At 41.7% G+C, this 25,206-nt stretch overlaps 1 protein-coding gene and 1 pseudogene across 1 annotated transcript in view; one reads left to right on the top strand and one right to left on the bottom strand.

Annotated features, from left to right (window-relative positions):
* Positions 1-3,368: 3,368 nt before the first annotated feature.
* The window catches only part of ALDH1L1 (aldehyde dehydrogenase 1 family member L1), a 74,829-nt gene continuing 52,991 nt past the window's right edge, over positions 3,369-25,206 (top strand). The window contains exons 1-5 of the mRNA XM_043977650.1: positions 3,369-3,532; positions 20,092-20,234; positions 20,932-21,166; positions 21,988-22,153; positions 24,848-24,949. Coding sequence (XP_043833585.1) covers positions 20,108-20,234; positions 20,932-21,166; positions 21,988-22,153; positions 24,848-24,949 — 630 coding nt within the window. The 5' untranslated portion in view covers positions 3,369-3,532; positions 20,092-20,107. The remainder of the gene's footprint in view (positions 3,533-20,091; positions 20,235-20,931; positions 21,167-21,987; positions 22,154-24,847; positions 24,950-25,206) is intronic.
* Positions 14,779-17,778, bottom strand: LOC122753756 (annotated as a pseudogene).

The raw sequence follows: 25,206 nt of genomic DNA, 5'->3' as shown, positions 1-25,206 counted from the left end.
GCGGCAAAATAGATAGATCAGGATGACTGGAGATGTTGAAGGCAATTGAGGTTAAGTGACTTGCCCAGGGTCACACAGCTAGTAAGTGTCCAGTGTCTGAGGCAGAGGTGAGATTTGAACTCAGGTCCTTTTGACTCCATCCACTGTACCACCCGGACACCCCCTAGAGAAGAAAATGCCCAATTAATGGAGGCTCCAATTACTAGAGCCCCTTGGGGCTCCAGTAGCCCCATCTTTAAAAATTAAAGGGCAGGGGCAGCTAGATGGCAAAGTGGTTAAAGCACCGGCCCTGGATTCAGGAGTACCTGAGTTCAAATCCGACCTCAGACACTTGACACTAGCTGTGTGACCCTGGGCAAGTCACTTAACCCCCATTGCCTGCAAAAACAAACAAACAAACAAAAAAACCCAAACAAACAAAAAATTAAAGGGCAGCCCTAATAATAATGGATATTAAAGTTTGCAAAGCAGCTCTACTCTCATTTTTTCATTGGAGCCCCTCAACAACCCTGTGAGGTAGGTACTGTAGGTATCATCATTCCCTTTTTACAGATAAGGAGACTGAGATTTAAGTGATTTGCCTCTGGTCACACTGATAGCGAGTAGTGGAACTAGGACTTGAACCCAGATCTTTCCTGAGATTCCACACCCAGGATCTGTCTACTAGACCCCAGTACACTTCCCAGATGACTGCTTAAGGTAATTCCAGTTCTCAATCATGTGGTACTATGAAAATGGTCATGCTATATTCTTCAAGAAAACTACCAGTCTTTATTGAGCTCAATACAAAGCCCAGTGTATGTAAAACAATGTGGAGGAGAGGGATGAATAATATTGGATCCCTACCCTTACAAGCTTGCAATGTAGCAATGAGGATAAGATATGAAAACAAAAGACCATAACACTAGTTATTATTGGATAGATGCTGCAGGACGCCACCTCATATAATAGAAAAAGCACAAGATGTGTGTTTGGGACAAATCACTGACTCCACTCTGTGCCTCAGTTTCCCTTTTTGTAAAATGGAGATAATGACATCTGCTGTACTCACCTTACTTGGTTGTATTATTAAATGGCTTGCCAGATGTAAAGTATTTGCTCTTCTAAAGTAGCCATCAATTTGCAAGAATTCAGACCAGATAATTCCAAGATCTGAGTTCTTAGCCCTGCCCTGTGCCCAGTCCCAGCTTCTTTCAAGGCTATAAATGTTGCTTCATATTTTGGCAGCACTTAGAAGCATTTTCACTTTCATTATGTTACTTGATTCTCACAACCCTGTGAAATAGTTGGGAGAAGTGTCATTATCCCTATCTGATAAATAAGGAAATTGTGGCTTCGAGAGAGTGAAGTGACTTGTCTAATGACACACACTGAGCTAAGAGCAGCCCAACGATCTTCGATGATGTGATGACAGCACAGATCAGGGGTAAGTGTCAGGCATGCCAAGGGAAGAGAGCAGCCCTGAGAGAATGATTTACACAATAACCACAAGATGGGGGGGGGGGAGGTCATATGGGACCAGGTGGCCACTATCTCTGCACATCATCTATATGTAAGAGGAAAACAACATTAAAATGACATCCAAACTCTGATCATGACAACGATCCATGGATCTCAACTCCAGAGGACTGATGGGGAAATATACCTACTCCTTCTGGAAGAGAGGTGGGGATGTGGGGGTGGGGAGGGAAGGGAAGGGAGGAAATAAGCCTTTATATGGTGCCTACTATGTGCCAGAATTGTGCTAGCATTTTTTTTTCTTTTTACCAAATGGAATGCAGATTATATTGTCAGACATGAACAAAGTGTACATGTGTTTTGCATGAATATATTTCTTTTTTATTTTTCCCCAAGAGATGGGGGGAGGAGCAGACGCCTTAGAAAGTGAGGATGTAAAATAACACTTTAAAAAATGTTAGGACTTGGGAGTCACCAAGAGACAGATCCCACCAGTGACATAGTTCAACATGTAGTACTTATTCCCATTTTACAGATAAGGCAACTGAGTCTCAGAAAGGTTAAGTGACTTCGTCCATAGTCAACGCGACCAGGATGTGTTGGAGGCCTGATTAGAACGCAGATAGATCTCTCCGCACTCCAATTTCAGAGCTCGTTCTACTACTCAAACCCAAGTCTCATTACTAGTACGAGGGTGGGGGCAGGGTAGAGAAAGGGGATCATTACACCCCACGGGTTAGCTTAGCAGCTTAGGGGAAAGATTTGCAGTCAGAGGAAAATGCCCTACTCTGCTATTTACTAACTGCGTGACCTTCAACATGTCATTCAACCTTGCTGGACCTCAATTTCCTCATCTATAAAATAGAGATAACATTTTCATCCATTGATCAATAAACCTTTTTAAAAAATAAATAAAAGTAGTTTATTATTTTCCAGTTACATATGAGGACATTTTTCAACATCTGTTTTCATAGGATTTTTAATTGATCAATAAACCTTTGTGAAGCACCTACTATGTGTCAGGCGCCGTGCTAAAGCCTATCTCAATGGGTTGCTTGGGAGGGACCCCTTTTACAAGACTCTCAAAGTTTAAACAGGTTGTCCCCAAAGTCTAAGTGCTATGTTGTTGATTAAAAAAAAAAACACTATTAGCTTTAAGTTTTAGTTCTTAAGTCATTAGCCTTAAAACGGCACTAAGATTTTTGGGACACCCTGCATAAAGGCGATGGTATGACGGGATTGAGGACGATATGCTCGGTCCCCTGAGGTGAAGGAGCAGAGGGAGAATGGGTAGAAGGGAAGGGCACGGAGAGTTCATTGGTGGCAGCCTGCTTAGGTATTATTCCAAGATGCAGAACTGGAAAGGCATTTTGTTCAAGCTCTTCATTTGACAAGGCAGTCGCACAGTGAGAAACGATTTGCCCGATGTCGTTTTGTGGAGTGAGTCCCGGGCTTGCTGGTGAGTGAGTGAGATTCACACCCTAGACTTGGCTCCAAGTTCCGGGCTTTTTTCCATATTCTTCTTTTCCCCTCCTCCTGGATCCCTGATTCTAGTCGCCTGTTGAGAGAGAGAGAGAGAGAGAGAGAGAGAGAGAGAGAGAGAGAGAGAGAGAGAGAGAGAGAGAGAGAGAGAGAGAGAGAGAGAGAGAGAGAGAGAGAGAGAGAGAGAGAGAGAGAGAGAGAGAGAGAGAGAGAGAGAGAGAGAGAGAGAGAGAGAAAGCTGGAAAGATCTCGGTTTCCCCCAGTTCTCCCGGGCCCTTCTCCTAAGGTTAAGATTTAACTACCTCTAAATGGAGCCTGAAACTCCGGCTAGCATTGCAGCGTTTATAAATAGACTCCACCCCCCACCCCCATCCCGGCCCCAGCCCCAGCCACCCCCCTCCGCTTTGCCAGCCCATCGGCTGCTCCCTGGGCGGCCCGTAAAAAGGCACTTCGGGGCGCTCGGGAGTGAGGACCCAGGCTGTGGTAGTGGCGGTGGTCTCCTGCAGCCTCGGACCCCCTCCCTGATCCAGGCGGCTGCTCCACAGGAGACGTCAACCCCCTGCCTCCTCCCAGCCCCACTCTCGTACTCCAGGTGAGTCCAGATGCCGCCCCGGCCCCAGCCCCCTGACCCCAAACCCATCCCTAGGGATTCCCTCTCCACTCTGGGGGGTTTCTTCTCGGCTGCCGGGGAGAGGCGCCTGGTCTGAAGGCGGAGGAGGCGGTGGGGAGAGAACACCCTTAGAGTTTTCTTCCTCCTCCCCTCCGTTCTCAGATTCCCGACGCTTATTGCTTCTCCTCTTTCCATTGCCAAGCCAACGAAACAAGTGCTTGACTTTCTTGTAATGGAAGTAGATTGCAAAATGGAGTTTTGGGAATAACTACAAAGTGCCTTCTTTCCCTGTATTCTCCGGTTCCTAGATGCCTTCGGAAAGCCTTCTCCTTCAAAAAGTTCAGTTCAGTTGCCTCCTCCTACCTGAAGTCTCTCCTCATCCCTCTCTCTTTGACCCCCACCCCAGGTGAAAATATATTCCTCTGCTAAATTCCTTGAGCACTTTCTCACCTTTATTCCCATGCCTCTGGGCAGGGATTTGCATTATGTCTGTGTAGGTGTGTGTGCCACCCTTACAAGACTATATAACCTGCTCCAAGGTGAAGCCTGAGTGGTTTTTCATATTTTCATTAGTATATCCCTGGGAGGATGAACATTGCGAGCTCATCATCATACATACATTTTGATTTTGTTTGGTCCAGACGGAAGATGTCATCCGTATAGAGCAGTGGCTCTTAAACTGTGGTCCAAGGACCTTTGGGGTCCCAGAAATCCTTTTGAGGTCAAAACTATTTTCATAATAATCCTAAAATGCCCTCATTTCTAATATCAATGGATATAACCCACATACACAAAACCTCTTTGGGGTCCTCAATCATTTTCAATTGTATAAAGGGATCCTTATGTCAAAAAAAGTTTGAGAACTAGCTAGGTGCCAGCACTGGAGTTGAGAGGACCTGAGTTCAAAATCAGCCTCAGACACTTACTAGCTGTGTGACCCTAGACAAGTCACTTAACTTTTGTTGCTTCGGTTCCCTTATCTGTAAAAGGAGCTGGAGAAGGAAATGGCAAACCACTCCAGCATCTTTGCCAAGAAAACCCCAAATGGGGTCGAGAAGTGTAGGATCTGACTGAACAACAATTTTACAAGAGAATTCCTGGTGAGGTCCTGACAATATCAATCTGCACCTGAAAGTTTTTAGTTGCCTTGGGTGTGGAAAGATTGACTCTCAACATAGAATCCATACAACTAGCATGGGTCAGAGGCAGGATGAGAATACAGTGATCATCTCCCTTCCTAACACAAACTAAAATGGAGATTTAAGGTTTACAAAGCTCTTCCTCACAACAACCCCGTGAGGCAGGTTGTGTAAGTGCTCAGATCCTTGTTTTATAAATGAGGAAACAGACTGAGAAAAGAGAAGTGATTTGCCCATACCGTGGATAAGATGTAAACTTAGGTCTAATGGTCTTTCCAATATGCCCATTGACCTGAGAAATCATCTCATCCAGGCTCCCCATTTTATAGAGGAGGAAACCCGCGGTCCAGAAGGGTTAAGTGTTTCATCCGACGCCATAACGGGTAATAAGTCCTAGAGCTAGAATTTGAACCTAGTTATTTTGACAGTAGATATAACACCGGAGTAAAGTCCAAGGTTTGCACTCAGGACTCCAAGACACTCATTCTTTCGCCAGTATCACTGTGCCTCCCTATTCAAAAACCTTTGAGATCTGTCCAAATCATTGCTTTTAAAGATAAGGCATCTGAGGTCCATAGAAACTTGACAAAGGTCACCTGGCACGTTATTGTTCCAGAGGGATCCAAATTTCCGGCTTCCCAGGCCGGTGCTCTTTCCATGGATTCTCAATGCTTCTGGAAGACTCATTCCAACAAGCTTCTCAGAATAAGTCATCTTTCAGCTGTTGCTTTGGAGGAAAATGAAATCGAGCCCTGTGTTTTCCTAACCCTGCTCAGCTCTATCTGGAAGGGAGCCATGTCCAGATCATTGTTTAGGGAAATCCTTTTTTTCCTGATTGGCCGGGTGCCTGGGAGATCTTGAGCCAGGGTCTCTTCTGATTGGAAGAAAGGAATAGTACCACTGGAGGGGACGGTCTACAGTAGGACTTCTTAACCTTTTTTGTGTGTCAGTGAAGCCTGTGACCCCTTTCTCTACGTACTATTTTTTAAAGTATAAAATACAGTGTCTGAAAAATCTTTCTGCAGTTGAGACACCCTGCCTGCAGGATCACAAAGGATACCCATATTGAAACTATAAAACTATAAATTATGAAATTATAAAAACCATATTGAAAAACCATTATGAAATGTTATATTTTTTTTAAATCTACAAGTTTATGGATCCCAGGTAAAGAGCCCCTGAATGAGTTTCCAGTTTCCTTAGATCGAATCAAGGAAAGCCCAGAAGGGAAGAAGTAGTGGAAAATTTTAGATGCCAAGGACCTGAATCAAATCTCAGCCTTAGGTAATAATATTATTGTATTTTACATAATTTCATTTGATCTTCAAAACATACCAGTAAGGAATTCTATACAGAGTTATTGTTCTTGTTTTTATAGAGGGAGAAATTTAGGCTCAGAGAAGTGATAAATCTCCCAAGGTCACGGACTAGCTAGAAGTAGCCAGAATTAAACCCAGGCTCATTCCAAATTCAATACTTGCCCCCCACCCCCAGAAGAACTGCCTCTTTAGTAGGCAAGTTATTTCACCATAAGCTAGTTGACACCATAGGGTACTGTGTTCTGGGCCTGGAGTCAGGAAGACTCATCTTCATGAGTTCTAATCCTGTCTTAGACACATACTTAGCTATGTGTCCCTGGGCAACTCACTTAACCCTGTTTGCCTCAGTTTCCTCATCTATAAATTGAGCTAGAGAAGGAAATGGAAAACCACTTTGGCATCTTTGTCAAGAAAACTCCAAATAAGGTCACAAAGAGTCAGACACAACTGAAAAACAACTGAACAATAACACATCTCCACACCTCAGTTTTGTCCTCTACAAAAGGGTCTCACCTTCTAGAGCAACCCATTCCTGATCCCCCTTAATTCTAGTGCCCTCATTTTCTTGATTGTTTCCAGTTTATCCTATATATGACTTGTTTGGTCATAGTTGTTTGTTTGTTGTCTCTCCCATTAGACTGGGACCTCCTTGAGGGCAGGGGCTTCCTTTTAGCTTTCTTTTTATTTCCTGATACTAAGCACTGTGCCTGGCCCATAGTAAGAACTTAATAAATGTTTATTGACTGACTAGATGGTCTCAGATCTCCTTGCCAGCTCCAAAATCTGTGATCCTCAGTTTTCTTTGGACTACAAACAGTAAGAATTTAGCAAACATCTACTATGTCCCAGGCACTACAAGAACCTCCTTTCCAGACTCAGTGGTCCTTGCATTTTCTGAGACTCAAACCAAAAAAGAACCCCCAGTAGGGATAGTTAGGGGATGTAGTGGATAGAGCACTGGCCCTGGAGTCAAGAGATCTGAGTTCCACTCTCACTTCAAACACTTACTGTGTGACACTGTACAAGTCACTTAACCCAAGTTGCCTTAAATATCCAGGGACATCTCCAGTCATCTGACGTATATATCTTGCCACTGGACCCAAATGGCTCCGGAGGAGAGAGTGAGGTTGGTGGCCTTGCATAGCCCTCCCTCAATTAAAACCAATTCAATTGCAAGTCATGATATCACCCTGATACCGTGGTCCTCTTTGAGAACAAAGGACAAAGAACAACAAAAAGAACCCCATATGGGAAGAATGGGTGATAATGATCCCTCACACTTAGAGCCCTTATTTATCATTTTGAAAGTGCTTTTACTTTCATCCTCATGGGATACTCACCACTGACCCGAGGTGGGTCAGGCAACCCAGTGTGACCTACTAGATATGGAATGGGAAGGAGTTCCAAAATACCACTTCCTACTTTGGGGATACTGGACACATACCATCCCCAATCTGTATCTCTGGGTCCTCATCTGTAAATGACTAGAACTAGGTGATCAATCAATCAACAAGCATTTATTAAGCACCTACTATGTGCCAGGCATTGTGCTAAGGGCTAGGGAAATTTAAAAAATAGTCCCTTCCCTCAAGGATCTTACATTCTATTAGGGGAGAGAAAATGTGTATAAATCAGTACAGGGATGATACACCAAAAGTGAATAGAAGGGAAACTTAGGGAGTAAAACTGTAGTAACAGGACAACCCTTCTGCAGAAGGTAATGTTTGATCTGAGTCTTGAAGGAAACCAGGTTTTGTAAGAGGCAGAGAGAGTCCAGCCATGGGAAGATGTTCCAGTGCAGGGGAGAGATGTAGCATTCTGTGTGAGGGGGAGTAAGTAGGGGAATAAAGTATGAGAAGTCTGGAAAAGTATAGGAAGGGGATAGGAAGTGAAGAAGTTTTAATGCCAGAAGAGATTGGATATAGGAGGTAGTAAAATACCTCTGGAGTCTATTGGGAGAAGGAAAAGTGACATGACAAGGAAAAAATGCTTATTTATAAAAGCCCTTCCCATGTCTTCATTTCTGATCCAATCTCTAAGAGCAGGACAGCTAGGTGGCACCATATTGCACAGAGCCCTGGGCTTAGAATCAGGAAGACTCCTCTTCATGAGTTCAAATCTGGCCTCAGACACCCACTAGGTGTATGACCCTGGGCAAGTCACTTAACCCTGTTTGCTTTAGTTTTCTCACCTGCCAAATAGTCTGGAGAAGGAAATAGCAAACAACTCTAGTATTTTTTGGCTAGACAACTCCAAATGGCGTCATGAAGAGTGAAACATAACTGAAATGACTCAACGACAATAAAAATCTCCAAGAGCACTTTCTAGTTCAAAAATCCTATGATATTCACTTTACAGATGAAGAAACAGTGGCTCCCAGGGGTTCCCATTGTAGAATCCTAGAATAAGAGGCCCAGGCATCATCTAGTCTGGGGCTTCTGAGAATTTTTCCACTCACGACCCCTTTTCACCCAAGAAATTTTAAATTTTTACACGACCCCAGATGTATAGGTATATAAAATAGGTATATATAACCTTTTACTGTTGCCAAATTGTTCACAACCCCCACATTCAGTTGTGCGACCCCACATGGGGTCAAGACGCACAGTTTAAGAAGCTGGGATCTAGTCCAATGGTGTCAAACTCAAAGAAATATGGGTGCTACTAAACCATACATAAGGACCCCTACAGGCCACATATTCACTTAGAAATCTACAGTTTGACATAATTGATGTTCTATCTTATTGTTATTGTGTTAAATATTTACCAATTACATAATCCAATTCAGGCCACACTACAGCACTCTACTGACTCTGCTCTAGTACAGGAATTCTTAATTAATCTTCTTTTGTGTGTTCTGGACTCCTTTGGCAGTCTGGGGAGGCCAATGGATTCTGTCTCCAAATAATGTTTTAAATGTACAAAATAAGAGTCATGAAGGAAAGGTTGGTAAAAATGAAGGTGCATTTTTCCATCTAAGTTGAATTTGCAGAGCCCCTGGAAATCTATCCATAGATGGGTCCCAGTTTGGGTCCCAGTTTTTTCATCTATAAAAAGGGAAGGATGAACTAACCCTGGTGCATACCCTTAATATAGCCCAGCCCCTATATTTTACAGGTGAGAAAATCAAGCCCCATGGAAGGAAAACACTCAACCAAGACCACATAGCAAGTCAGTGTCACAGACTCCTGATTCTTCTTAGGTGGCCTGAACCTGGGCAGGGATATTGGTTCCCCTTGTCCAGATTGGCATAGAACCTAGTTTGAGAAAGATAAAGTGATATGAGGGTCTCTCTGGAGAGAGTAGAGAAAGGCATTGACCTTTGCTCTGGCAAAGGTATGTTCCTCTGAGGCTGGGCTACACTAGGAAGAAAACACTGATTAGCTGCGGACAGTTTGTGGTTTGAGTAGACCATCTGTGTCAAATACAAAGGAGCTTCAAGAAAAAAATCAAACCAAATATTAAAATCCCCTACGATGATGCAAATGTACTTAGGAATGGAGGCATCTTAACATTTATAAAGACATATAATTTGTGAAGGGCTCTCCTCACAATAATCCTATGAGGTAGGTATGGCCCATCTAACAGGTGGGAAAACTGAGACCCATAAAGGTAAAATGATTTTCTCAAGGTCATGAAGTTTGTAAATGTCAAGACCAGGATTGAAACCCACTAATTCCAACTGCCATGATCCAGATACCACTAGTCACCTGAAGGCAACCACCCAGATGGCTCCTAAATTCAACCTTCTTCTCCTGACATTGAATTTTTCCATTTTTGTCACCTTTGTTATTTTGATGAGTATAAGAGCTTTTTAGATTTTTGTATTTTCTAATTAGTAGTAACAATTATTTTTCAGATAGTTCTTGATAGCTTGTTTTCCTTTCTTCTTTTGAGAAATATTTGTTAATATCCTTTGACCGCTAGTTGTTAGGAAAATGGCTTATAATCTCATAGCTTTGTATCTGTTTCACATAGATTTGGGATGTCATTTTATGACAAATTTCTACATCTGTATCTTTGTATTTTGGCTGCATTGGTTTTGTTTGTGAATGAGTTATGGTTTTACATAATTGAAATGTCTATTATATCTTCTATAATTTCTTTTCTACATATCGCTACAGAGTATTCTCTTATTCAGAGCTGTGAAAGCTATAACCTTTCATTTGCCTTTATTTCTCACACTGTAAGTTTCAATGTTTAGATAATTCCAAATTCTAATTGGAATTTATTTTAGTAGATGGTGTGAAATACTAGTATAAACCTATTTTTATTGGACAAAAATCTATTTTTAGAAATAAAGATCTTCATAGTAGCAAAAATCCTGAAGTACCATCACAATTATATGCCACAGTTAAATTACATAAATTGGAAACATCACACATGAGTGAAATGGGAATAAATATCACCATTTATAAATTTGAGCTTTTTACCCTCAAGTAAAATGGAAATTACCAGACTAAAAGTTTGGTGAGGAATTAAGAGAAACCTTTCTTACATAGCAATCAAGAGAATAAGATTCTAATCCCAGATCTATACTTAATCAATGATGTGACCTCATGCTAATCTCTTTTTTTAATTAATTAAATTTTTTTTTTAGTTTTCAACATTTGTTTAGATAAGATTTCCAATCTCCAATTTTTCTCCCTCCCTTCCCTCCCCCGTTCCCTAGATAGCAGATAATCTGATATAGGTTTATATACACACACACACACACAACATTAAACATATTTCTGCTTTAGTCATGTTATAAGAGAAGAATCAGAGCAAAAAGGAAAAACCTCAAAAAAGAAAAACAACAGCACCCAAACCAAAAGAAATAGTATGGTCCATTCAGGATCCATATTCCACAGTTCCTTTTTTTCTGGATTTGGAGATCCTTTTCCTTCATGAGTCATTTGGAACTTTCTTGTACTGTTGGATCGGTGAGAAGAATCTAGTCTATCACAGTCGATCAACACATAATGTTGATGATACTTTGTATAATGATCTTCTGGTTCTGCTCATCTCACTCATCATCAGTTCATGCAAGTCCTTCCAGGTTTCTCTGAACTCCTTCTCACTGTTTCTCACAGCATAATAGAATTCCATTACATTCATATACCACAACTTGTTCAGCCATTCCCCAATTGATGGGCATCACCTCAATTTCCAATTCTTTGCCACCACAAAAAGAGCAGCTATAAATATTTTTGTACATGTGGGTCCTTTTCCCTTTTTTATGATCTCTTTGGGGAAAAGACCCAAAAGTGCTATTGCTGGGTCAAAGGGTATGCACAGCTTTATAACCCCTTGGGCATAATTCCAAATTGATCTGCAGAATGGTTGGATCAGTTCACAGCTCCACCAACAATCATGCTAATTTCTTAGTCCCTTTGGGTCCCACTTTTTTTCATCTATAAAAAGGGAAGAATGAACTAAGCCTGGCAGAGTACAAAGAGCACAGTGTTCTAAGGGCAGAGGAATTAATTTTGTGGTTCTACCTTTATGATCTTAAATAAGGCACTTACTTTCAGCCTTAGTTTCCTCATCAGTAAAATAAAAGAGTTCTAGAAGGTGGCTTCTGAGGCCACCTTCAGCTCTAGAGCTATGGTTTTAGGATCACTGAGGTTCTTTCCAACTAAAAAATTCTGTTTTAGGGAATCTATATTCAATAAGGCCACCGAAGGTTCCAAAAAAAAGAATCTAATTTTGCTCCTATTCTCTTATGATTCTAAATGTCACAGGAAACAATTTAATGAAGATAGATTTTTTTCAACAAAGGACACCAATATTTTGATATATCCTCAGCCACCTTTGAACAACTTGGGCCTTGTGAGAGTTTGATGTCAATCTTGGCACTTGAAGAGTACTTAATGTTTTCTTGAAGACACTGTGACCAGCCCTGTTCTTTCCAGTCCTCCTTTGGTCTGAAGCTTTTGTTTGTGCCCCAGATAGTCTCCACTTATGAAAGAATCTTACCTTTCTGACTGCTGTGTGCCAAGTGGATCAGGCCTCCAGTTTACCTAATACCTAATACCTATACCTATACCTATACCTATACCTATACCTATACCTATGCCTATGCCTATGCCTATGCCTATGCCTATGCCTATGCCTATGCCTATGCCTACGCCTACGCCTACGCCTACGCCTACACCTACGCCTACACCTACACCTATACCTATGCCTATGCCTATGCCTATGCCTATGCCTATGCCTATACCTATGCCTATGCCTATGCCTATACCTATACCTATACCTACACCTATACTTATACTTATTCCTATGCCTATGCCTATGCCTATGCCTATGCCTATACCTATACCTATACCTATACCTACACCTATACTTATACTTATACCTATGCCTATGCCTATGCCTATGCCTATGCCTATACCTATACCTATGCCTATGCAATGCCTATGCCTATACCTATACCTATACCTATACCTATACCTACACCTATACTTATACTTATACCTATGCCTATGCCTATGCCTATGCCTATACCTATACCTATACCTATGCCTATGCAATGCCTATGCCTATACCTATACCTATGCCTATGCAATGCCTATGCCTATACCTATACCTATACCTATACCTACACCTACACTTATACTTATACCTATGCCTATGCCTATGCCTATGCCTATGCCTATGCCTATACCTATACCTATACCTATGCCTATGCAATGCCTATGCCTATACCTATACCTATACCTATACCTACACCTATACTTATACTTATACCTATGCCTATGCCTATGCCTATGCCTATGCCTATACCTATACCTATACCTATACCTATACCTATACCTATGCCTATGCAATGCCTATGCCTATACCTATACCTATACCTATACCTATACCTATACCTATACCTATGCCTATGCAATGCCTATGCCTATACCTATACCTATACCTATACCTACACCTATACTTATACTTATACCTATGCCTATGCCTATGCCTATGCCTATGCCTATGCCTATGCCTATACCTATACCTATGCCTATGCAATGCCTATGCCTATACCTATACCTACACATACGCATACACATACATACACACATATGTTTGTGTATTGTGTATGTATATTATGTATATGTGTATATGTATCTGTAGGTATGAATGTGTTCATATATGTATATAGATATATGTATGTATTGCATACATATAGAGATGGGTATACACGCATACATATTCTATGTGTATGCATATGCACGTGTGTATGTTTATATACATACATACGTGTATCATGTATATTTTCTCTGTGTATATGCACATGTTTATGTTTATCTATACAGAGATACATACACATGGGTATATATTCTATGTATGTGCACACATATGTGTGTATATTTGTATCATATAGAGCTATGTATACACACATATTATATTATATAGAGATATGTTCCTATATGCATATACATACACAGATTGTATTGTGTATAAGTTGTGTGTATGCACATGTTTATCTACACAAAGATACATACACTTGGGTGTATACTATTTGTATATGCACACACATGTGTGTGTATTTATATATGCACATATATACATATATATAATATTTAATTTTGCTTTAAGTGATGTCCCTCCATTATCTCTTCAACTCAAATTGTTTGCAGTCACATTTTAGTTTTTCACACAACATCTGCTTAGGCACCATTCTGCTGGCATAGAAGGAAGCCGTCTAATCTCTGTTGGGATAAGCACTACTCCCAAGCTGGTGAATAAAGCTACCTTCTAACCTCTTGGCTCTGCTCTCCTGCTTGTCCTTTACTATTAAGTATAACTCATAGAAGACCTTGAGTTTTTTACTCACATTTTCTCCCAAATAGAAATCTGGTTTCTAAATTAAATATTCAAAATGACTTTTTTATTTGACAGATAAATAGTCCTGGGCCTGTGTTCCTTTTATGTACAGAATTTCAAAGAGGAATTTTAATGTGAATGTTAAGAAAATCTCATCTATGGGTCTCATTTATTTCCAAATATAAATTTCGTGAGGGAAAGCCCGCCACAGCTAGCCTGTAGCAATGGCATTCATTCTATCAGAGTTCCAGAAAGCATTAGGCAACATTTCCATAGTCTGACAAAAACCAAATGCATACTTTTATAAACTCTTTTTTTTTAAGTACGTCTGGATGAGTGCTCCTATCTGTCTGGGGAATTCCCAGTATGGAAACTCACTCCATTTATATTGATCTGAAAGTAAACTAAAACTTAACTATGGGTTCATTGACTGGGCACTGAGATGGCAGGTGACTTGTCCACAGTCACATAACTAGTGTGTGTCAGACAGGACTGCAAAGCAGGTCTTTCTGAGTCCAAATCCATCCTTTTGTCTACTGGGCAATACTGCCTGTCTTGTTTAAGTAAAAATATTTTTAAATGCATTAATTTTTCCATAACCCACTTTCAAAACCCATGGCATTATATCACTGAGAAGCATTGTGTGCAATTAAATCTCTAATCATTCTTAAAGTTTTTAAGATACAACAGTTTCTTATAACAAATACCTTTATCCACTTTTCTTTTTTTTTTTTTTCAAACTCAGCTTATTAACACCTAATTAGCTTCTGCTTCAATTACCTGAATTTGAGATAGCTGTGTACTGGTTCTATTAAATGTGAAAAATGGGGATTTCACACCCCTTCCCTCCCTTCTCCTCCAGGGAATTATAAGAGGCTCAAGGTGTTAGATTTACATTAACATGGAAATGTTAGACCTATCCTATCAACCACTGGCTTGGTATACAAATTAAAATGCACGGATTTTCTTAGCAGAAAAAACCTAGTTCGTTAATAAGAATGGACACAATTCGCAGCACCTGCTTCTTTGCATGAAAGGCAATGTCTAAGGGAGAGATATTCCAATTCGGTGGCAACCTTCCAAATGACTTGGGTGAGGATTTGCATAAAATCAAGCTTCAGTTCCAGCATTGCGCAAGGTGACTGAATAACCCAGTGACCCATCCTTGGAATTTCTCTCAAGAAGAATAGCCAAGTGCCATAGAATCTGCATAGAAGAAATTTGCCTCAACAGGTATTTTCTGGCATGTTACGGCATCGTCAATGCCACTGTCTCAATAAGTACCTCGATCCAATTCTTTACCTCTACTCACCTGAATAATAAAAAGCCTCGGTGTCTCCTGTCACATTTCTCCACTTATTCCTTCTAAAGAAATTCGTTAATCTTTTTTTAACTCATATGCTCTATCCCTGCCAGAGATGACTCCTTCTTCACCGTGGCCCAGGAGCACACAAATGAAACTGCTCCGTTGGCTGTGATCTATTCTATAAAGACAGGACATTAATTAAATTGGTTCTTTATGTGTCAGAACATTTTTATGCCCGACTTCGTATTTGAGTCTCTTGGATACATCCCTGGGGTTTCCTACATCTCTATCCGTACCAGACTGAAATGACACACCAGTACTGGGCGATTGGGGTGGGGAGAGTTTTTATTACCGATTTTCCACCCCATTTCTGAATAATCCGTTTTGTAACTATCTATTCACAGTCGGAAGTCAGGATTGCACTGACTAGCTATCAAGGAGGATCTTTGCTCCTGAACTTTGGGTGGATTTTGAATTTACTGGAATTTCAGGATTTGTATTTCATGGCATTTCTATTCCTGACTGTCCCCAAAGTGCCTCCAAATTCAGCTCCGCTGCACCCTGTAAATCCATTTTCCACCACACTCTTTTCCAGTTTTCCCAGCAGTTTAGGGGCAGGTATTTCAGGGATTGGTGGTTAAAGAGTGGTCAGTAGAGATACACTGGGGCAAAATAATTTCCCTGCCCATATTCTATACCTTTTTCTCCACCTGTTTCTATACTGAGCTCTCCTCCTACTGCCTTCTTTCCTTTGCCTCTTCTTTTCACAGAAAGGATCAACTAATTCAATCAATTAATCAATTTTATTAAGCACTATTAGGTACCACGCTACGTGCAGGGGATGCAAAAAGAGGCAATAATTCACACTATAGATATTGATGACTTTGAAAGGTGGCTATAGATTCAGGGGACCCCACTTAGGAAACAGTGGGCAAGTCATTTAATTTCTCTGTGCCTCAGTTTCCTCATCTGTTGAATGGGGATAAGAATACCTTCACTATTTACCATGGAAGGTTGGGATGAGGAGAGTGCTTCATAGATCTTAAAATACAATTGAAATGGGATCAATTTTTAGGTTATTCATCTTAGGATAATTAAGAGAATATCCAAGGAGGGATCAATGTTTAACCAAGGGAAGGTACTTTCTAATGGTGGAATCTGTAGGCAGCATGACTGGCAGGTGGGGGGGGGTAGGGTTAGGGATCTTCCTGGCAGTCCTTTAATCATTATGGTACAATGGAAAGAATGCTAAGACTCAATCACAGAGATAGACTGGATCTGTTATTTCATTGATAAAGAGAACTGCCAGGTGAGGACACTCCTTTCTCCAATGCAATTTACAGTCTTAGAGAGATGCTTGGGGGTCCTGAGAAGGCCTGGTGATTTGCCCAGGATCACACAGCCAGAATGTGTCACAGGTGAGACTCGAACCCAAGTTTTCCTGCCTTTGAAGCCACTTTTCTAGTCACTACAATATATTATCTCCCTTATATTAATAGATTACTCAGTTCAATTTGTTGTTGTTCAGTTGTTTCAGTCATGTCTGACTCTTCATGACCCCATTTGGGGTTTCCTCAGCAAAGATACTGAAGTAGTTTGCCATTTCCTTCTCTAGCTCATTTGACAGATGAGGAAACTGAAGTAAACAGGGTAACGTGACTTGCCCAGGGTCACACAGCTAGTAAATGTCCAAGGCTGAATTTGCACTTGAGTCTTCCTGACTCCAGGTCCAGCTAGTATGAACACTTCTGATTAAAGTTAGCACAACCAAGGGAATCATCTATCCAAGGGCGCCAATACTATTAATGAAGAGATCAATAAAAGGAATCTAGATGTGGAACAACTGTAAGGGTAAATCTTGACCCCAGAAAAGAGAGGAAGAAGCACTTCCCTCCTTTTGGTAGAAAGGTGGGTGGCTATTGGTGTGGAATGTTGTATGCTCTATTAGATATGGTGACCATGTCAATCCCCTTTGCTTAACTGTCTTTCTGTTACAAGGGAAGGCCCATTTGGTGGTGATGTGGTGGCAGTGTTCGAGAGTAACTGTTGTGTAAGAATAAAATGAATTAATAATATTTGTTTTTCTTTAAAAAAATCAATTGAATTACCATGTAACCAACTCTAAGTAAGATTATGAGGGAGATAAGGACAGAGGAGGAGGTCCCAAATCTTTGGGAAGTTTCCAGGCTGTTTAAGTAGGTAAACCAGCCACAGAAAATCACTACAGAACATTCAAAGGCAGCATGAAATTAAGCATAGAGAGATCAATGGGCCTCAAACTGTTGGAAAGATTTCTGGCAGGAGGTAAGACTGGAGCTGACTTAAAATGCAAATCATCCTGGGAAAGGAAACAAACACCAGACAAAGAACCCGGGAAAAAGGGCCTATGTGGAGCAGGAACTGGGGGCTTTGGGAAGGAGGCAGCAGGAGAGAGGGCTTGAGGCCTCACAGTACAGAATATCACAAGGCTAGACCTTGAGGGAGCACCTTGAGCTGCCTACCTCTTCACCTGCCTCCCTCAACAACTTCTCTCCTCTCTTCCTCATCTCACATCACTGAGAAGCTTTCCTTAACCAACTCCTCCATCACCCCCATCCCACACGCAGAGGTGGCCCTGATCTTTGCCAAGGCAAGCCCCTCTATGCGCAGAAGGTAACCCATTCCGTCCCATCTTCTCTAGCAGATTTCCCTTCCCTCTCACTAATTTTCAATCTCTCCCTATTTACTGGCTCCTTCCCTGTTTGTTACAAAGATGTCCATATCTCCCCCAGCCTTAAAAAAATCCTTAATTGGCCCAACCATTCCTGCTAGTGATCCTCATTTATATCTCTTCTCCCCTTTTCAGCTAAACTCCTGGAGAAAGGACCTTCAAACTCCACTAAGGGCTTTGGGGGCACCCTCCTTGACTTTTCTGTAGCCTTTGACACTGTCAATCACCCTCTCCTTCTAGATACTCTCTTCTAAGCTTTTTAAAATTTTTATTTGTTTTATTTTTAATGTATGAAATAAATCAAGCATTTCCATAACATAGTAAAATAGAAGAAAAGAAGCACATGAAACTGCAGATCTATTATATACAACTTGTCATTCCTTGTAAATATATAGTAAAGTTATCAGGTAAGTTTCTTTTTCTCTCTCTCTTTAAGTTTTCAGTAGCTTTACTCTCTCCTGGTTCTCCTCCTACCTCTCTGACTTCTCCTTCTCAGTCTCCTTTGCTGGATCTTCATCCATGTCATACCCACTAATGATGACTTTTCTTCCTAGGTTCAGTTCTCAGGTGTCTTTTCCTCCATTCTATCTCACTCGATAATCTCATAAAATACCATGGGTTTAATTATCATCTCTATGCAAATCTCCATGCAAAATCCCAGCTCTATGAAGCTAGATCTCCCTCCTGAAGTCTGGTTCTGTTTCACCCAGACATCTTGAAATCAATTTCCCATAAGCATCTCAAATTCAACATGTTCAAAAGAAAACTAATGGGGGCAGCTAGATAGCACAGTGGATAGAGCACAGCCCTGGATTCAGGAGGACCTGAGTTCAAATCCAGCATCACACACTTAACACTTACTAGCTGTGTGACCCTGGGCAAGTCACTTGACCCCAATTGCCTCAGGAAAAAAAAAGAAAGAAAACTAATTATTTTCTCTCCTCAAATTCTCTTCTCCTCCCAACTTTCCCAGTATCACCATCCTTCCAGTTACCCAGACTTACAACTTTGGTGTCCTCCTCAACTCTTCATTTGAACCCACCCCACATATCCAATCTCTTGTCAAATTTTGTGGTGTTTACCTTCACAACATTTTTGTCCATTCTTTCCATTCACACCACAGTTGCACTTCTTACCTAGATCTAATTGGTCTCCCTAGCAAAACTCTCCCCACACCAATGCATCCTCCACTCAGTTTCCTCATCTGTAAAAAGGGGGTGATAATAATAGCACCTACCTCCTAGGGTAATCATGAGAATAAAGGAGATAATATTTGTAAAGCACTAAGAGCAGTTTCTGGCATGCATTAGGCATTTAATATATGCATGTTTCCTTCCTTCCTAAAAGCTGGAAGCAAAAAATGTGCCTAATGGCTGAAGAATGACTGAACAAATTGTAGTATACAAATGTAATGCAGTGTTGCCAAGGCCATAAGGGATAATGAATATGGAGAATTCAGAGAGTCACAGCAAGTGGAGAACAATACTCACAGTGACCAGAGCGAAGAATTGGATAAAAGGGAGTAAATGTAGATCAGCTACAATGAATGGTGTGCCCTGCTTACTGTTACAAAACAAATCAAGCCCTGCTTTAACAGTAGAAAGTGACCTGTACTCTGAGTCTCAATCAATCTATTAGGGAGTTTGGTTTACATTTTTAATTACAAACTAGTCAGGGAATATGAATTCTAGTTGTTTATGTTTGTTTGGGAAGTTCCTTGGTAGCACGGTTGGATAGAGTGCCAGACCTGGAGTCGGAAAGGCTCATCTTCCTGAGTTCCAATCTGGCCTCAGATGCTTACTAGCTGAGTGAACCTAGACAAATCACTTAATACTGTTTGCCTCAGTTTCTTCATCTGTAAAATGAACTGGAGAAAGAATTTACAAACCGCTTCAGTATCTTTGCCAAGAAAATCCCAAATATGGTCACAAACACTAGGATATGAATGACTAACAGCAAATGAGAAGTATCTGTTTTGTCAAAATGAAATGAATAATGAATCCCTCCAAGATCACCTCCAATTTACCTAGTATGTGTATTTGTATGTGGTTGACTGCATCTTGTCTCTGGCATTAGAATATGAGTTCCCTGAGGGCAGGGACCATTCTTTGCATTCCCAGCACTTATTTAGCACAATGACTGGCACATAGTAACTTCTTAATAAATATTTGTTGACTGACAGAATCATTCAGATTCATTTGAGATAGTTAAAAATCTATCTGCAACCACTCCCTAGCCCTAACTCTGTGGCTTTGCCCTTCTAGGCCCACAGCCACCACCATGAAGATAGCCATCATTGGTCAGAGCCTGTTTGGCCAGGAAGTCTACTCCCGACTTCGGAAGGAAGGTCATCAGGTGGTGGGAGTATTCACCATTCCTGATAAGGATGGGAAAGCAGATCCACTGGGTAAGCCAAGCTCGGGACCCCACACAGAGGGCTCTTAACCAGTGTTTGCTGACTGGAAGTGAATTGTTGTATCTTTGGGGCTGGCAAGAGACAGCCTAGATTAGGGATCAAAATCAAATGAGAATCAGGTCTCAGTCAGCTGAGAAACCAGCCAGACAAACTGTAGCCATACTGGAAGGTTTGATAGACCTAGGAGGGCAGGGAAAGCAACCAAGGAAAACTTTAGCGACAGACAATGAGAGGCAGTCTAGATAAATCAATAATCAGCAACAGAGAGGTCAAGATACAGGAGATGATTGGCCACCCCAGCAAAAGGATGGAGGGTATCTTTGATAAGGGGTGTCAAGCAGCAGGCTTGGACAGCTAACTCATGACAGAAGGAAAAGGTGATGGGTTATTTAATTAATAGAAGAATAATTCAGAAATCACCAAGGGAAGAGCAGAGATGGGGATGGTATGAATGAAGCAACTAGGGAGAAGAGGAGTGTCGATCTGTCTGTGATGGAGGGGATGCTATGTTTTGTACCCCCATGCCAATGTGCTTAGCTAGTCCAGCAGTGGCTACATCTGTCCCAGGGCACCAAAGGGCTTCCTCAGAGGAGAGGGAGAGAAAGAAAAGAGGAAGATAGAAGGGAAGAAAAGCAAGGAAGAACATCAAATACTAGAGCAAACCCTCATCCCTGAGTGTCTTCCACAGCCCTGGAGGCAGAGAAGGACCACATACCAGTGTTTAAGTTTCCCCGATGGAGGGTGAAGGGGAAGGCCCTGCCAGAGGTGGTAGAGCAATACAAGTCTCTGGGGGCCCAGCTGAACGTCCTGCCCTTCTGCAGTCAGTTCATCCCCATGGAGGTCATCAATGCACCTGAACACGGCTCCATCATCTACCACCCATCGATCTTACCCAGGCATCGTGGAGCTTCAGCCATCAATTGGTAAGAGGATAGGAGCAGGTCAGAGGCCAAAGGCCAGCCTATACCACTCCCTCCCAAGTAGATCTGTCTCTAGAGCTGCCATTGTGAGTTACATCAGGCAGCACCCCTCTTCCTAGGTTTGTCAGGTAAGGCATAAAGAAACCATCATTAGGATTGACCCCTTTAGCTCACAACTATCTCTTCCAGGTTCTCATTTTAAAAATGTAAGAAGGGGGCAGCTAAGTGGCCCAGTGGATAAAGCGCAGGCCCTGGATTCAGGAGTACCTGAGTTCAAATCCGGCCTCAGACACTTACTAGCTGTGTGACCCTGGGCAAGTCACTTAACCCCCATTGCCCTGCTAAAACTAAAATTAAAAAAAAAATGTAAGAAGGAAAAAGGTATCCAGTCACCAGGACCTGAGTGTGAATCACTGTATTAGAGTGAAACAGGTGCAGGACATTCAAGGCATAGGCAACAGCACGAGCAAAGGCCCAGAGGTGGAGAAGTACACAGTACATTTGCAGGACAGGACAATGCCTGAAGCGGACCAGGCACCCATTGCTCCTGCTTTCACCTTCTGAGGCGAACTCTTCAAATCCTTTCATGCAAGTTACCATGTTCCCCCTTAGTTTTCTCTTCTGCAGGCAAACTGTCCCTGGTCCTTTTAGCCAATCCGTTTGTGTGTATGGTATGCTGTCTGGTCCTCTTAACATCCTGCTCTTCTAAAAAACAATTTCCTTATCCTAAAATCAGGAGAATAACACTTGTCCAACTTGTCAGAGTTGTATTAAAAATACGTTTTTTAAAACCTACTATGTGCTATTGTCCTTCCTGCTCCCAGGACCCTGATCCATGGAGATAAGAAAGGAGGCTTTACTGTCTTCTGGGCAGATGATGGCTTGGACACAGGAGACATCCTGCTCCAGAAGGAGTGTGAAGTTCTGCCTGATGACACCGTGAGCTCACTCTACAATCGGTTCCTCTTCCCTGAAGGGGTCAATGGCATGGTAATTTCTTTCTTTTTTTTTTTTGGCAGGCAATGGGGGTTAAATGACTTGCCCAGGGTCAAGTGTCAAGTGTCTGAGGCCAGATTTGAACTCAGGTACTCCTGAATCCAGGGCCAGTGCTTTAACCACAGCGCCATCTAGCTGCCCCCTGGTAATTTCTTTTTTAAAAAAGTTTCACCAATAATTTTTGAAAATAAAACAATCCAGTCTAGATATATGCCCCACTTCCCATCCCAACTTTAGTGAGCCTTCCCTTCCAGCAAAGAAAAATAATCAACGAAAATTAAGTGACACAGACCATGTCTGACAGTGTAGACTTCATTCTATATCCATACCCTGCCCCCGTCCCACCCCCAACCATCAGTCTAAGGAAAAGAGGGAGGGGCATTTCATCATTTCCCCTCCAGGGCCAGCATCAGTAATTATAATCATACAGTGTAGGGCTTCAGTTAATGGTTTTTTTAATGCTCGAATTATTGTAGTTTATATATTATTTTCCGTGATCTGTTTCATTCTACACCAGTTCATATAAGCCTTCCAACATTTCTCTGAATTCCTCAAACTCATAATTGCTTACAATGCAAGAATATGCCCCCGTATTCATACACTACAATTGGTTCATCTGTGGGATGGTAATTACTGATGCTAGCCACCTCCTGAAACACCCTCCATCCTGAGGGAAAATCACCTACCCTGCTCTGTAAAATGGACATTAAGATCCACAAGGATCCTGCTCCAGCGGGGCCTCTGACTCTACAGCCACTACAAGTATATAGTGGGACAGACAATTAGTCTGGTCTCCTGTGACATTTCCCTTGTCTCCATGAATCCCAGAATATTCTTGTGAAATCTTTCAGGGCTATTCTGATACTAGCATCATTTTATTTCCAAAAATCATGATTATTAGAAGCATCATGGTACAGTGGGTAGAAAGAGTGTTGAATTTGCAGTTAAAATCCCAGTTTTATGACTTTTGGCAAGGCACTTAACCATTCTGGGTCTCAGTTTTCTCACCTGTGAAATAAGGGAGCTTTAGTCATAGGATGATATATTTAGAGCCAGGGGAGACATCAAAAGCTATCTAGTCCAGGTGCTTCATCTTACAGATGAGGAAACTGAGGCTCAGAGAAGTTAAGTGACTTTGCCAAAGTAACACAGGCAGTGACATCAAAGACAATATCTGAACCCAAGCCTTCTTGACTCTAGAGACAGCACTACACATCCTCCTTGGGACCTTCCTTGTTTCAGCAGTCTGGACGTGTGTCTTTAGGCTAGTGGTATGAAAGGTTGGAGTTACCAGGTGATTCTTCCAGTGTGTACACTACTTTCTGAGCCCATGTGATCTGATTGTTCACAAAGCTAACAGGACCTTAGACCTCCCTGATTCTCCCTTGTTCAGTAATAGTTCCCCTTTGGACTTCACACAGGCCTTTGTTTTATGCTTCTCTGATGTATGGTGTAATATTCCATATTATAGAATCCTAAAATCTTAGGGTTGGAATGGACCTCAGAAGCCATTTAGTTCAGCTTCTTCTGAGGATAAAAATCCTTCCCACGACATCTCCAGAAAATGGCCATCATCCATCCTCCCCTTTAACACCTCCAGTGATGGCAAACTTATTGTCCTCTGCCACTGCTGGACAACTCAAATAGTTATACAGTTCGTTAACTAATAGAATTTTAGAATGAGGAAGGGATAATTCTGCTACCCTCAGCCCTGGTCAGACCAGAGCCAACCTATTATGCTTCCTTCTCAGTGCCACATTTTTGGGGCATCTCTGGCAAACTGAAGGTGTGTAGAGAAGGGCAACCAGGCTAGTTAGAACTTGGAACCACGTCCAATGGGGGACAATTGAAGAATCTGGTTAGAGACATTGAACCTGGAGAAGAAAAGAATTTAAGAAGAACATAATCTTTTTCTCCAACTAAGTGGTAGAATTTTGTATATGAAAGGAAGTTGATTAACTCTTCCAAAGGACAGAAATAGGATAAAAAGGGACAGATTTGGGCTTAATATAAGAGTCAACTTGTTAATAATGAGAGCTGCCCAATGATAGATAGATAGCATGGGACTGCCATGGGTGGTAATGAGCTCCCTATCAAGGGAACTCTTTAAACAGAGAAGTTGGACAGCCATGTGTAAAGGAAGTAACAGTGGATCGAAAATTGGTCTGGATGACCTCCAGGGTCCTTTCTAGCTTAGAAATGTTCTATTTCTAAGCCCTTGTTTGCTTGGTGACCTGGGGACTTTTGAAAAGTAGCTATCACAGGGCAGCTAGGTGGTACAGTGGATAAAGTACCAGCCCTGGATTCAGGAGGACCTGACTTCAAATCCAGCATCAGACACTTGGCACTTACTAGCTGTGTGACCCTGGGCAAGTCACTTAACCTTCATTGCCCCGCAAAAAAATAAATAAATAATAAAAATAAAATAAAAACAAGCTCTAACCCTGAAATTACCAACCTGCTCTAGAACCCATCTGTCACTGGGAGTCAAAGCAGTCCCCGAGGGTGTTATTGGACCATATGAGTACACCACATCCTTGTACCTCACATCCATGGAGCATCCCTAGTGTTTGTGAAGAAGAGCTGGGCCTCCAAAAGGGAAGACATACACCCAAGGAAGAGCCACAAGGCCCACAAATGTGATACCCCCGTGTAAAAGCCACTGTGACCATACTTATCTTTCCCCAGGTGGAAGCAGTAAGACTAATTGCTGAGGGGAGAGCCCCCAAAATACCTCAGACCGAAGAAGGGGCAACGTATGAAGGAATACAGAAGAAGGAAAATGCCAAGGTAAGGGCCAAATGACTAATTCAGCTTGTCCAAAATAGAAATCATTGTCTCCCCACACCAAAGAAAAAACCTACCCTTCTTTTTAATTTCCTTTTTTTCTGGAGACTGCAGCATCGTCCTTCACACAGAGATAAAAACTCTAGCAGAGAAGGAGGCTGAGCTATGATTAGACCTGTATGACTTCAATGAGTGCCTTCATTTTCTTTTCTTCAAAGTGGTGGAGAGTGGAGAGAGGGGAACCTTCATCACTTCCTTGA

The sequence above is a fragment of the Dromiciops gliroides genome, chromosome 1 (assembly GCF_019393635.1).
Source record: "Dromiciops gliroides isolate mDroGli1 chromosome 1, mDroGli1.pri, whole genome shotgun sequence".
NCBI lineage: Eukaryota > Metazoa > Chordata > Mammalia > Microbiotheria > Microbiotheriidae > Dromiciops > Dromiciops gliroides.
This window is presented reverse-complemented; position numbering and strand designations above follow the sequence as displayed.